Raw genomic sequence first — 12,530 nt, forward strand, 5'->3', positions numbered from 1 at the left:
AACCACCTCACTGAGCAGAGTCCAGCTGGTGCCAGAGCTCGTGAACTGTTACCATACTACTGAACTGAAGTGTAACTTCCCCCCAGCTTTAGTAGTTACAACCTAACATCCAAAGCTGTCCACCTTTGTGCAATCTCTCCTTTTCATCCCAGCAGCCACTCGTTACTAAGATGCAAATTGATTTTTATGTGGCTTTAAACCAAGGGATGTTACTGCTTCCATTGCATTGGAAGACAGAGATGGCATTTGCTCATTTCTGTGTAAAATAATTCAGTGGTCAGTGTAACTTCATAATATTTGTTATAAAATAAGATTCCAGCAACTTGAGTTCAATCTAACTCAGAATTAAGTGAACACTGTGCAAAATCTGTTGTTAGAGAATATTTTTAATTTTCAGTTGGTTCAAGCATTAAAGGTAAGGCCATTGTCATAAATGACTTTCCAGTTCTCTGCAAAGCCAGGCCATTTTATCATCTGACCTTTTGGAAAAACTGACACTTGCTACATATTAAAGGGTGGAGGGAAGGCACTGGGACTGGACACGTTTGGAAGGTTTGCCCCATGTTCTCTTGCAATTTCGAAGTTGATAAACAAGCCTGCTCCTTTCCCTGTGAGTGATGCCAGAAATGAAGCTCTTCTCTCGCTTTTGAGGGTATGTGTGATGCACATGTTACTCCTGTCCCTGTCCTGCTTTAGGCCACGCACCTGCCTGCTGAGACCATGCGGGTGGTGTTGGAGCGCTGCTACAATGACCTGCGCCTGCTGAACGTGCCCAGCAAGACTCTGAAAGCTGAAGGCTTTTTTAGAAGCAACAAGGTACATGCTCTGCCTTTTGAATTGGTCACTCCTCATGTTTGTGGTCACTGTTGTGCTGTAAAAGGCATGGAAGTATGCCCAGAATTGCTAATGGATAGCTGTCCCGTATTCTGCTCTGTAGTGTGGGGTTTCTGTGCCTGGTGCAGTGGCACTGATCAATGTTCTAGGCTGGCTATGAAACCAAGGGTACACAGGAGAGAGTGGATTGAGAATCACACACCTGGCTGTTGTCTGGTTCAGGTGATGCTGAGCTTAATAGCATTATGATGAAGACTGTTAAAAGTCAGGCATTCTTAGGGAACAAAGATTGATATATTGCTGTGAAGCCTGCTGGATGTGTTTGCTAAACCACCTGAGCAACTCTACCTGCTCTCACTATTAAAGTAATTAAAAAACAAATAACAAAAATAAAAGCAAGTTTTTGGTGGGTTTCTGTCTTAAATTCAGTAGCCTTCACTATGAAGATTCCCCCTGGACAATTTACATTATTTTTTCAAAAAGTACTTCTAGTAAGTATTTCCAATAATAATTGTGTAATGCGTTCAGAAAAAGAGTAACTTAGTACTCAAATAACTTAAACGTTTTAAATGCATGCATTGCCCTTTTTTACTGCAGTAGAAATAGCACATCTTTTAGCACATTTTGCACATCCTCAGTCTCTGAAGTTGAAGCTCCATGTTAAATCTTCTTGATGAGGAAAGATTAAGGAAGGCTTTGATGGCTCACAGCTGAACAAAACAATGGCACTGAGTTGTTACTCAGTTGCTATGGGGCCTTTCTCAACCAGTGTCTCAGGGAGCCCTTTGACAAAAGGAAGGGAGATGTTTAATTTGACACAGGTATACATTTTAAACTTCGTTTTGACACTGTGCTAGAAGATAAACCCAGTCTGCTGCAGAGGTGGGGCTCACTGCTCCCATAGCAGTGCTGTGAACAGGTGAAAGGTGCACACATGTATGAATCCACTTTTGAATGTGTTTACTGCAGCTGGTCAGTCTGCTTGCAGTCCACTCCAGTCTTAACATGGTTATGAAAACAAGGAAAAGTGAAATCATTGTTATACCACGGACTCCTCAGTCTGTCTTTTTCTAAGCATGTACTTTAACAATTTGATGAAAGGTGCTGTTTGTGATGGCAGTGTTTGTAATGTGTGCTCAGTCCTGAGTTTGCTGTAGTTGCATTTCTTTAAAAAGCAGTCCATGGTACAAGCCTTGTGTTGTGTTCAGGTGTTCATTGAGAGCTCGGAGTCTCTGGACCGTCACGTGCCGTACACCGACTCGCAGCTCTGGAAGCTCCTGGACCGCCACGCAAACACCATCAGACTGTACGTTGCGCTGCCAGAGCAGGCTCCTGCCTCTCAGCTCCGGCGGGCGCTCTACCACAAATCTGCTGCGGCTGCAGGCAACTTGGATGAACCTTGTGAAAGAGTAAAAGGACCCGTGGGTAATATGAAATCTGTAGAGGCAATTTTGGAAGAAAGCACTGAAAAACTTAAAAGCTTGTCCCTGCAGCAACAGCAGCAGCAGCAGGAGGGAGATAATGGAGACAGCAGCAAAAGCACAGAAGCCAGTGATTTTGAAAACATTGAATCACCTTTAAATGAAATAGACTCTTCAGCATCAGCAGAGAACAGAGAACTCGACAACCAGATTCAGATTTCTGATGCAGAGAATCTGCAGTCGGAGGAGCGGTCGGACTCGGATGTCAATAACGACAGGAGCACGAGTTCAGTGGACAGTGACATCCTCAGCTCCAGCCACAGCAGTGACACTCTGTGCAATGTGGACAATGCCCCCCTCCCCCTGGCCAATGGCCTGGATTCCCACAGCATCACGAGTAGCAGGCGATCAAAAGCCAACCAGGGCAAGAAGGAAACCTGGGACACGGCAGAGGAGGATTCTGGAACAGACAGTGAATACGATGAGAGTGGCAAGAGCAGAGGAGAGGCACAGTATATGTACTTCAAATCAGAGCCCTACACTGCAGAGGAGGGTTCAGGAGAAGGGCAGAAATGTATGTATTCTTTTTTAAGTGCCTTAAAATAATTCTGTGGGTTTTACTACTTAATTCATATGCTGTGTTAAAAATGGCAGTATTGAAAAACTCAATTATAGTGTCAAATTAAAGCTAATGAAAGTGCAGACAGGATGTGGTGTTCAGCAAAAATCTACCCTAATTTTGATCTTTTAATAAGTGATTGCATATGTGAAAAGTGTCTTGCTCTTTTGTTTCTAAGAAAACATCTACTTAGGTGTATTGACAGTGTTCTCTGGAGAGCAAGCCGGGTTGTCTGCCAGTGAAAGGATCATAGCTGCATCTGCTGCTGCTGATTCACCTGTTTCAGAATGCACTTAGTTAATGTGGATAAAGCAGCCTATTTCTGTTACCATTTCAACTAACAAACCTGACAAGCCCTAGTCATTTGACTATAAAGAAAATTCAAATATACTCGATATTTTTGAATGAATATAAATTCATTCACTAAGTGAAATACAGTGGGTATAGTGAGGCGTATGGCTGACATGAAAGTATCCAGATAAGTTCAGTGTAAGAGCCTAAGTGTCATATAATTGTCATAAAAATAAATAATTTCAACAATGCTGTGCACCTGCATGTGCTTTATAACTAACAGAATGATAATTAAAGAATAGCAGGATGTAAGATAAATATTTTCATAGGCAAAGGCTTTCACGTCAGTGCAGAATGATTGTAATAGATAAAGAGTTTCTCACAGAGAAACTGATTTGCATTTACTAAAGCTTTGATAAAATTACTCCTTTAGCTTAGAATGGTCTTTTTTTGGGGCTAATTCTGAAGTGCTGTCATTTTTCCCTGTTTTGTTTTGGTAGGTCTGGTTGGATTCAGGAATTATTTGTTTGCAGTAATTTTGATGTTATCATGGTACACTGTATAAATTATTATCCTGAGGGTGAAAGCTTTTATTTGTTTTTAGTATCATTCAAATAATTTATTTGTTCACTGCAATATTCTGAGTAGTTCATTCTAGAGTGTCATGATGTTATATAATCACAGCATGGTTTGTAGTGTAGTACAAATTACATGTATTAAGAAACACAATTTCTAAAGATAAACTCTTCCTTTAAGTTTCCAGAATTTCACATTACTACAGTTTTTCCTTAGTTACAACATTACTCCCTGAAACAGTCCCTTAATCTGGATTTGAGCTTGTCTTGTGATACTCTGTGGCCTTCCAGAGCACAGAATTAACCTTTTTAATGCTGAAAGCCAGGAAGGAAAACAGAAGGGCTTGAGTGGCCTGTGCCTGTCCCAACACCAAAGCACTTCCCTCTCCCTTGAGGCAGGGAAAGCTGTCGGAGGATTATCTGCAGTTGCTCCATGGAGTTCTGTTCTCTGAACAGACGAGGTTCTGCTTTGCTGCTCTGTGGCACTGAGTGCAAACCAGGGCAGCTTGGACCTGCTGTCCCCCCCAGAAACAGCTGCCCATAAACCCCTCAAATCCAGCCAAGCTTCCAGAGGTCATGGTAGCATCATTAGCTAGAATGTAAATGTAGCCATTAGCCATAATGCAGGCTTTTCAGGACTGTTTCCCTGCAAGTGCTAGCTTGGGATTGATGGAAGCTGTACGTGAGAGAGGTTTTTTGGTGGCAAGGTGTTTCATACCATTCTTGTCTTTCTTTCTGCTTAGGGCTGATGGTGCATGTTGACAAAAGAATTACACTGTCTGCCTTCAAACAGCACTTGGAGCCTTTTGTTGGAGTTCCATCTTCTCTCTTCAAAGTCTTTCGAGTCTATGCCAGCAACCAAGAGTTTGAGAGCGTTCGGCTGAATGAGACCCTTTCATCATTTTCTGATGACAATAAGGTTATCTAGAAGTTATTTTGAATCATTGAAAGTATATTGGTACAATATAGATAAAGTTAATTTACAACAGTTGAAATAATAATTTTTTTGTCTTGGTAGCTTTTTACAAAATACAATTTTGACTTGATACCAGTTCTAATAGATATTCTTTTTGCTTTCTAGATAACTATTAGACTTGGAAGAGCCCTTAAGAAGGGTGAATACAGAGTTAAAGTCTATCAACTCTTGGTAAATGAGCCTGAGGTAAGGCATTGAATGTTTCAAGACTGATTCACGAAAATATTAACGTTGCCTTGGCCAAGGTTTTGCTTTGAAATCTTTTGGAAAAAATGAAACTCCTTCTTTTCTTCACATTTCCCTGCAAGTTTTTCTGGATTTAGAAAGGAAGTTTGAGATGATTTCTGTTCCAAGTAAGCAATTGGAATGTGATTTACAGTATCTCTCAAGTGTCTTTATTTCTGTAGTGTAAATGGAGGAGAAGTGAATTGTTTCTTTGTTTTTCCTGAATGCATGACACTCACGTAGCATTCTGTCCAAAGAAGAAACTGTGGTTCTCAGTGATGCTGAGCTGATCTAATTCATCCCATGCCTTGTGCTGCAGTCAGTGCTTGTCAGGGGGGTTATCTGGGTAAGGCAAGCCTGAAACAAAAGTAAAGCAGCTCATAAGCTTGTTACATCTTCTGGGACATGAAAAATACAGAAGTGGTTCTATAGACTGGACACTTTGCAGTCTTTAGAAGTTGACTTTGTATGCACTTTAATTTTATTTCTTGGACAAAACTACAGAATATGTATTAATAGTGGATAAGAGACTAAGCTGAACTGCTAAGCAGGGAATAAGATAAATTTAAAAGCAACTTCCATGGAGTCGTGGAGTTGCATCTGATCCGTGAAAGCCAAGAAAATGGCATTTTTATGATGATGTGGCTTATTTAATCAGAAAGCTTCTTTGCTGTTGTGTGGAATGTGAATGAAATGGTAGCAGTTAGCAGCACAGCACAGGCAGTGTTTGTATTTCTGCACAGGCAGGCAGAGGGTTGGAGTGCCCTGCCACAGGGCTGCTGCTACACTAAATTAATTACACCCATTTTAATGAATTCATTGCCTTCCTTATTAATGAGAAACCTTCTACTGATCCTTTTGCCAGGTGGATGGGGCTGGTCACAAAGCATAAACAGAGGTACAGTTTGGTGTTCAAAAGAATTCTATCTTCAATTTCTTTCTATTTCTGTTCACAGCCATGCAAGTTTCTCCTAGATGCAGTTTTTGCTAAAGGAATGACTGTCCGACAGTCCAAAGAGGAGCTGCTTCCTCAGCTTCGAGAGCAATGTGGCCTAGATTTGACAATTGACAGGTAAACCTGATTAAATACATTTTAAAATGGATTTGGGGATTTCTTTCCTCTTGTGGAGAAAGAAAGTAATGAAAGAAGCAGAAATAAGTTGCTGTGGTCTTTGAATCTGTTTGTGAATATAAACACTAAGTCAGCAATTCTTGGCTTTCATCTCACACAGAATGAATTCTATAGGGGATAATGTTTACATAGAATTGCCTGTGTGCAACATGTCTGCAGCTTTAGATCTCTCTGGTGATGATTTCAGTCAGAAAGGGGAACATGAAGTAAATCAGTTCTTTAAACAGCCCCCTGCTGTCTACATGCAAACCCAGCAGAGATGACTGCAGCAAGCTGCCTGTGCAGCATCATCGTGCTTGTACAGCACTGATCTGGGCTGTCTGCCCTTTACCATAATTGGGTAATCCCTAATTAGGAAACAGTTTTCTTCCTGTAAATCCCTACATATTTCCTGCACTGAACAAGTGGAATACAGACTCTTTTCCCTTGTGTTTATGAATGATTCAGCACTAAGCCAGCAGTGACACCCTGCTGTCAGGACTGTTTTAGAACATTCAGCTTGTTCCTGTTAAACTTCACCATGCCTTGAATCAATGAGTTGTAGGATTTCAGTTTTGTCAGAAAAAACTCAGTTTTGATCTCTGGCAGTGCTAAGTGTTCATGAGCAGATAGAATCTCACTGGGGTTTTTGTGATGTATTTATAGGTTTCGCCTACGAAAGAAAACCTGGAAGAATCCAGGTACTGTGTTTCTGGATTATCATATCTATGAAGAAGATATCAATATTTCCAGCAACTGGGAAGTCTTCTTAGAAATACTTGATGGTAATGATTTATTTTTGCATTAATATTGGTGATGACTAGGTGGCTGAAATATTGTGTGTGCAGGTACATAATGCATTTGTAGAATTGTAAGTCAGCACAGCAGTTCAGTCATTTAGTAGTTTTCAGACAGGTTTGAAAAAACACTTCTGTCACGAAGGAATTTGGAACAGAAACTTCTGTTCCTCAAAGCAATTTTGGAATCAAATACTAGAGAGCAGAATGTTTCTGAAATTCTGCTTAAATATAATTTGAATTATGCCACTTCTTAAGCTTTGCATATACACTTAAAACTTTGATTCTGAATGCAAAAGTATAATTTAAGGGTAAGAAACGTAGGCCATGCTCTTTGGCCTCTAGATTAACAGATACTGCTGTTAATGTATAGATGAAGAATGTGAATTCCATTCACTCAGGAATTTTCTTCCAAGGCATACCTGGTTTAAGAAGTCTCACTTAGCTGTTACTCAAGTATTTCAGCAGCTCTCTTCAGTTTTGGTATTTTCAGTTTTAACAGAATTGTGCCAATGGAGGTATCAAAATTTGAAATGAACCTGAAGTGATTCAGGAGGCCTGCAGATTCCTATGGACATATGTATCAGCTCCCACTGCAGTTCAAACTTTAAAGTTGGAAATTTTTATTAGATTATTTATTATTAGATTTAGGTAATTGCTGTACTGTTTCTGTTGTGAGTAGGTCTTGGAGAGACAGCTTTAGACACTGCAGCCCACCTAACTCCCAGACACATTGTAGATTACAGGGCTTCCATGTGTTCTGCAACAATTTCCTGCAAAACAGGCATGTAGTGTTAAGACATGAGTGTCTAAGCCACATGTTCTGCATGCTATATGATAAAATTACAGACTAAGTAAAAATAAAAATAAAATCAGCCCTTTGATATCACTTCTGCTTATCTAATTGTAATGTAAACAGTATTCTCCATCAGCCAGAGACAGCTCTGGAACATGGAACAAGGTATGAAAAGGCTGGAGGCAGCACATACTAAAACTCATGAAGGTGAGGGGTAGAAAGAAGATTGCAAGATTTCTAGAAGATTTAGAAATTAAAAGAAAAGAGTTAATTTTGGTAGAGGAGGTGAAGGAGATGAATAAACACCAGAGGAAGGTCTCGTGCAGATGCTGGGTCTGGAGTCAGCCTCTGGTTAGGTGGATAGATCTGGGATGGATGATGGATGGATGGATAGATCTGAGCTGGGCCTTGTGGAAACTGTGCCCTCTGGTTCAAGGAGATTCTGCCCATGAAAATTTCCTTTAAAAGAGCTGATAACAGAAAACTTCAGCTAAATCATAGTCCATTCCTCTTCCACTTTTTACAAGTGAACTGCTTGCAGCCCACTGGGCTACTAAATTTGTACATGTATCTCTAGGGCAGTCTTCCATATCAGAGTATCTTTAAGTTATGGACAAACCCTAATTTAAAATAGGATATATTGTGATGTTAATACAAGAAATTTCTCTTTCTTTGCTAGGAGTAGAAAAGATGAAATCCATGTCACAACTTGCTGTTTTATCGAGACGATGGAGGCCGTCAGAGATGAAATTAGATTCTTTCCAGGAAGTTGTACTAGAAAGCAGCAGTGTGGAAGAATTAAAAGAAAAGGTAAAATGTGTAACGTGATGCAAATTTCTTGTGATGACCAAGAGCCTTATTGATGTTCTCTGCTGGAAGCACAAGGATGTCATAGCTCCAAAAATCTTGTTGCATGGTGATTATTTTTCCCCAGGAGCTGATAACCTGTCCCATCCCATTACCAAACCACACGAATTATCAACTTTGCTTCTCTTAGTTTCACATCATGGTCTGTTCTGAAAGTACTCCAGTGAATACATGCAAAAAAAGTCACCTCTTGAAGTTCAAGCAGCTTAATTGTACCTGTGTCCCTTAACCTCAAAAAACACACTTGAGAGAAAAGCTAAGTTGTTGCCTCTTGGTGTTTTTTTCAAGCTAATGTTTTGTTATTCCAAAGTCCCAAACCTTTCAGCCTCCTCATATTTGAATTTGAGAGCTGTTGCTGAGGAGTGGTGTTGCTGTGTCAAGTAGGTTGAACCATGTTTTGTTTGGATGAAGGTATGGCTGTGGTATAGATTGGTTTTACTCCAGCAGGTGAGCAGAGCTGTGTCATGCCAGCAGAAATCTGGAGGAGGAGTGTTTCCTGTTGAGACTGTTTTGTTAATCCAGTGTAACACAGGGCTCCACACTTGGAGAAATGTTTATTTATACGTGGCAATGCCCAATTGTTAGGAGGCCACCTTGGGTGTTGAGGCCAGTGAAAATGCTGGTGTCAGTGACCCTGAGAATTGATAAAGTAGGGGTGTTAGTCCATAGGCTGGGTTTGTGTTTTACACAGGTTAAGCTGTGGCTGCTTTCCTGCATTCCTCAGGTACAAATGAAGTTATGACTACAGGTTCTTGCATGCAGTCAAGAATTCCTCCTCACTTGTATCTGAAGAAAGAGTTGGCTGCCCTTGTTTTCTTGCCTTAAGAATTGATGTGCAGGGAGCAATTTTATTTTTGTAATTTCTGGGAGGAGGTGCAGATGTGTGGAGGTGGGTCTCAGCCACGAATACTTTGAGCTGTGCCTGCTCTCAGGTTGACTGGATAGCACCTTCCATGTCACACAGGCTTTAACATGAGGCACTTGGTCTCTTTGTATCTTGTATCTTTGTATCAATTAATTAATTGTTTCTATAAACTTTTTTTTTGTCTCCCCTTCAGTATTAAGAGAAGTGTGGTGAAATGCTGTCACAGCAAGCGTCACTTGTGACACACACTGGTAACTCCAGAAATGTTAAGAATTTGTCCTTGTCACTGTGCTTTTGTACACTGGAGGACTTGCAGATAATTCTCCATTTGGCAGCTGGTGACTTTATGTAGACACTGTGTAATGTTGCTTTGGAATAGTATTAAATCCACCATTTCTCTCCACAGCTAAGTGAAATAAGTGGAATACCCTTAGAAAACATTGAATTTGCAAAGGTAAGTAAGATTTTGTGTATTTCTACCTTTGAATGGCACAGGTGTGTGATGATGAGTTTTACTGCATTCAGTAAGTAATGGCTTTTTTCAGGGTAGAGGAACCTTTCCATGTGACATTTCCATACTAGAGATTCATCAAGACTTGGACTGGAATCCAAAAGTATCTACATTGAATGTCTGGCCCCTGTACATTTGTGATGATGGTGCAGTAATATTTTATAGGTATGTATTTCATTGCAGTACAATCAACCATGCCAAAAAAAACTGTGGTTAACATTTGTGGGGTGATGTAATGGACAGAACATAAAATACTCTTTGTTACCTTAAAGAAAAGGTTTAAAGCGTTCAGCTGAAATATTTGTGCTCCTCAGCTTCCTAAAAGCCTAAATATTAATTAAGAAAACGGGCACTGCACCTTTTTACTCAATCCTCCCTCCCAAACCACTGAAATTAGAGTTAGTTACTATGCTTGAGTGTGTATCTGGATTTAATTTCTTAAAATAGAACCATATCCCACATGAAGTTAGTGAGAGCCTTGCTGTAGGTTTTGGAGAGCAAGGATTTTATTATCTGAGTTTATTCCTTTGAGAAATCAGTACAGATTCTTTCTAAAAAGCCTGTTATGCTAAAAATTCTGTTAATGTGAAAAATGCTGATCAGCTGGTGGCAGTAGCCCAGGGCAGGAGTTGAGGACTGAGAGCTTGAATATTGTTATTTCTCCTAAAGCTGGTGGGAGGGGCAGCCTCATGGACACATTGCTGTGGCATTTTGCATAATTGCAGGTGAGCTGGGCAAAAGCAGCTGGTTAAAAAGGTAAAAACGTGCTGGTCCTGATGGAAATGGCTTGGGGGAACATGTGGTAGGGGCTGGCTGACCCACTGCTGCCAGCTGCTGGCACTGGGACCAAGAGCAGAGCAGGGCTGTGGCTGTAACAAAGAGGAGCAGGAGAGGTGGAGGAGTGTGGGCTTGGTTCTTGCCCTGGTCTCTAGTCTGGCAGGACACCCAATGCTTCTGCTGGAAAAGCAGCTCTGGACACATTGCCTGCTCCTGCAGAATAAAGCAGTCCCTGAGAAATATTACGCTTAGCTGTGGATTTCACCGAGCTGCTCCAAGCAAAAAAGAAAGCAGGAGTCTGCTTGTGGTTACGGTATTGATCTGAATTTGAACATATGTTTACACTTTAGGGATAAAACTGAAGAATTAATGGAATTAACAGATGAGCAAAGAAATGAACTGATGAAAAAAGAAAGCAGCAGACTGCAGAAAACTGGACACCGGGTAACCTACTCTCCCCGTAAAGAAAAAGCACTAAAAATTTATCTGGATGGAGCACCAAATAAAGATTTGACTCAAGACTGATACTCGCTATAGCATTTTCCCTGGGGAATTTTTTTTGTTTCCAATCAAAAGGTTCACTACTACTGTGTAGTGCCATTATGGCAGGACATTCATTAGGTGTAAAGCGCTGCCACCAGCACGGCCGGGCGTGCCGGCCGCAGGCAGCGCCCGCCGCGCACCGTGGGACTTGGAATCATGTTGTGCACTATAGTCAAATGTACTGTAAAGCTAAAAGGGATGTGCAAATAAAAGATTAGAACTCAAAAGTGGGCGGGGAGGGAAACGAGTGGCAGTTGTTGAGGACAGTGTGCACATAGTAGCTAGTGAAACTAGCCTCCAACAGGATACTCATAGCTTAATAATAAAAGCTGTGCAAAGGCCATGAAAGAATCCTTTTCTCTGTTTGTTTCACTGATACACGCATTACCTCATCAGAGTCTGGAGTAAACCTTAACACGTGGGTTCCAGGGAGGCAGCGGGGGAGTGCTGCAAGTGTCAGGTTTAACAATCTTCTTCCATAAAGCAGGGGCTCACTGGGGTGTCTGCAGGAAGCTGCTGCCGGGCAGTGATGGTTTGCAGAAGTGCTGTTGGAAGGTAAATTGGTTTTTCATAGGTTACCCATGAGCAGCTCTAGTGTATTGCGTTGGATTGTAAATAAAATCTGCCCTACCCATTTCCCAGAACTGCAGTTCAGCTATTTACCATGCTGTTTCTTTACACATATCCACATTCGTTGTGTACATTTGGAAGTGTAGTTGCCTATTTAAATCTGTATTCATTTTATGTTTGACGATGCTGGGTACTTTAGGCTTGTACTTCCCCTTGTTAATGAAGTTTTCTTTCTGTTCCGCTACTTTTTGTACATTTTGTTTTTAAGACTATTACAAGTTTGCATCTTCTCCACCTGCTGAAAGTCAGTTTGTTTTTCCCAGAGTTGATTCCATAGCTATATGTAGTCAAATATTGGGGCAACCTCTTAACACCTCAATGTACGAACTCGGTAGTTCAGGCTGTGGTGCAGAGACTGATGCAGTCAACATGATTTCATTGCAAAGCCTAGGAACAGCAATTTTTTGCTTTGGTCCATAAAGATCAATAGAGAACAATTCTCCATAGTTTTTGGAAAAACCATCTAATTTATAACAATCAAAAGATTTTGGTAAACTTTTTCATGCCAGATGCTGTTTACAACGATGAACATGCCAATAAAACATTTGTTCATTCTGTTGTGTTATTTTAATCATTAAATGCTGTGTTTTTATTTCAAGAATTATGGAATTGTTTCATAGAAATACAGAGTTCCCCAAGGCAGTGCTGGAATTGCAAGGCTGTGTGTTTGTGTGTATGTGCAGAGTGTTACA

At 40.7% G+C, this 12,530-nt stretch overlaps 1 protein-coding gene across 3 annotated transcripts in view; it reads left to right on the top strand.

Annotated features, from left to right (window-relative positions):
* USP47 (ubiquitin specific peptidase 47) overlaps nt 1-12,417 on the top strand; it is a 50,737-nt gene extending 38,320 nt beyond the window's left edge. For all 3 annotated transcript variants that reach the window (XM_058842673.1, XM_058842663.1, XM_058842682.1), the window contains 10 exons: nt 697-816; nt 2,043-2,829; nt 4,484-4,659; nt 4,822-4,902; nt 5,898-6,013; nt 6,719-6,837; nt 8,325-8,455; nt 9,784-9,831; nt 9,923-10,053; nt 11,016-12,417. In XM_058842673.1, coding sequence (XP_058698656.1) covers nt 697-816; nt 2,043-2,829; nt 4,484-4,659; nt 4,822-4,902; nt 5,898-6,013; nt 6,719-6,837; nt 8,325-8,455; nt 9,784-9,831; nt 9,923-10,053; nt 11,016-11,190 — 1,884 coding nt within the window. In that variant the 3' untranslated portion in view covers nt 11,191-12,417. The remainder of the gene's footprint in view (nt 1-696; nt 817-2,042; nt 2,830-4,483; nt 4,660-4,821; nt 4,903-5,897; nt 6,014-6,718; nt 6,838-8,324; nt 8,456-9,783; nt 9,832-9,922; nt 10,054-11,015) is intronic.
* Nucleotides 12,418-12,530: the final 113 nt, after the last annotated feature.

This window comes from Poecile atricapillus, chromosome 1 (assembly GCF_030490865.1).
Source record: "Poecile atricapillus isolate bPoeAtr1 chromosome 1, bPoeAtr1.hap1, whole genome shotgun sequence".
In the NCBI taxonomy this organism is placed as follows: Eukaryota; Metazoa; Chordata; class Aves; order Passeriformes; family Paridae; genus Poecile; species Poecile atricapillus.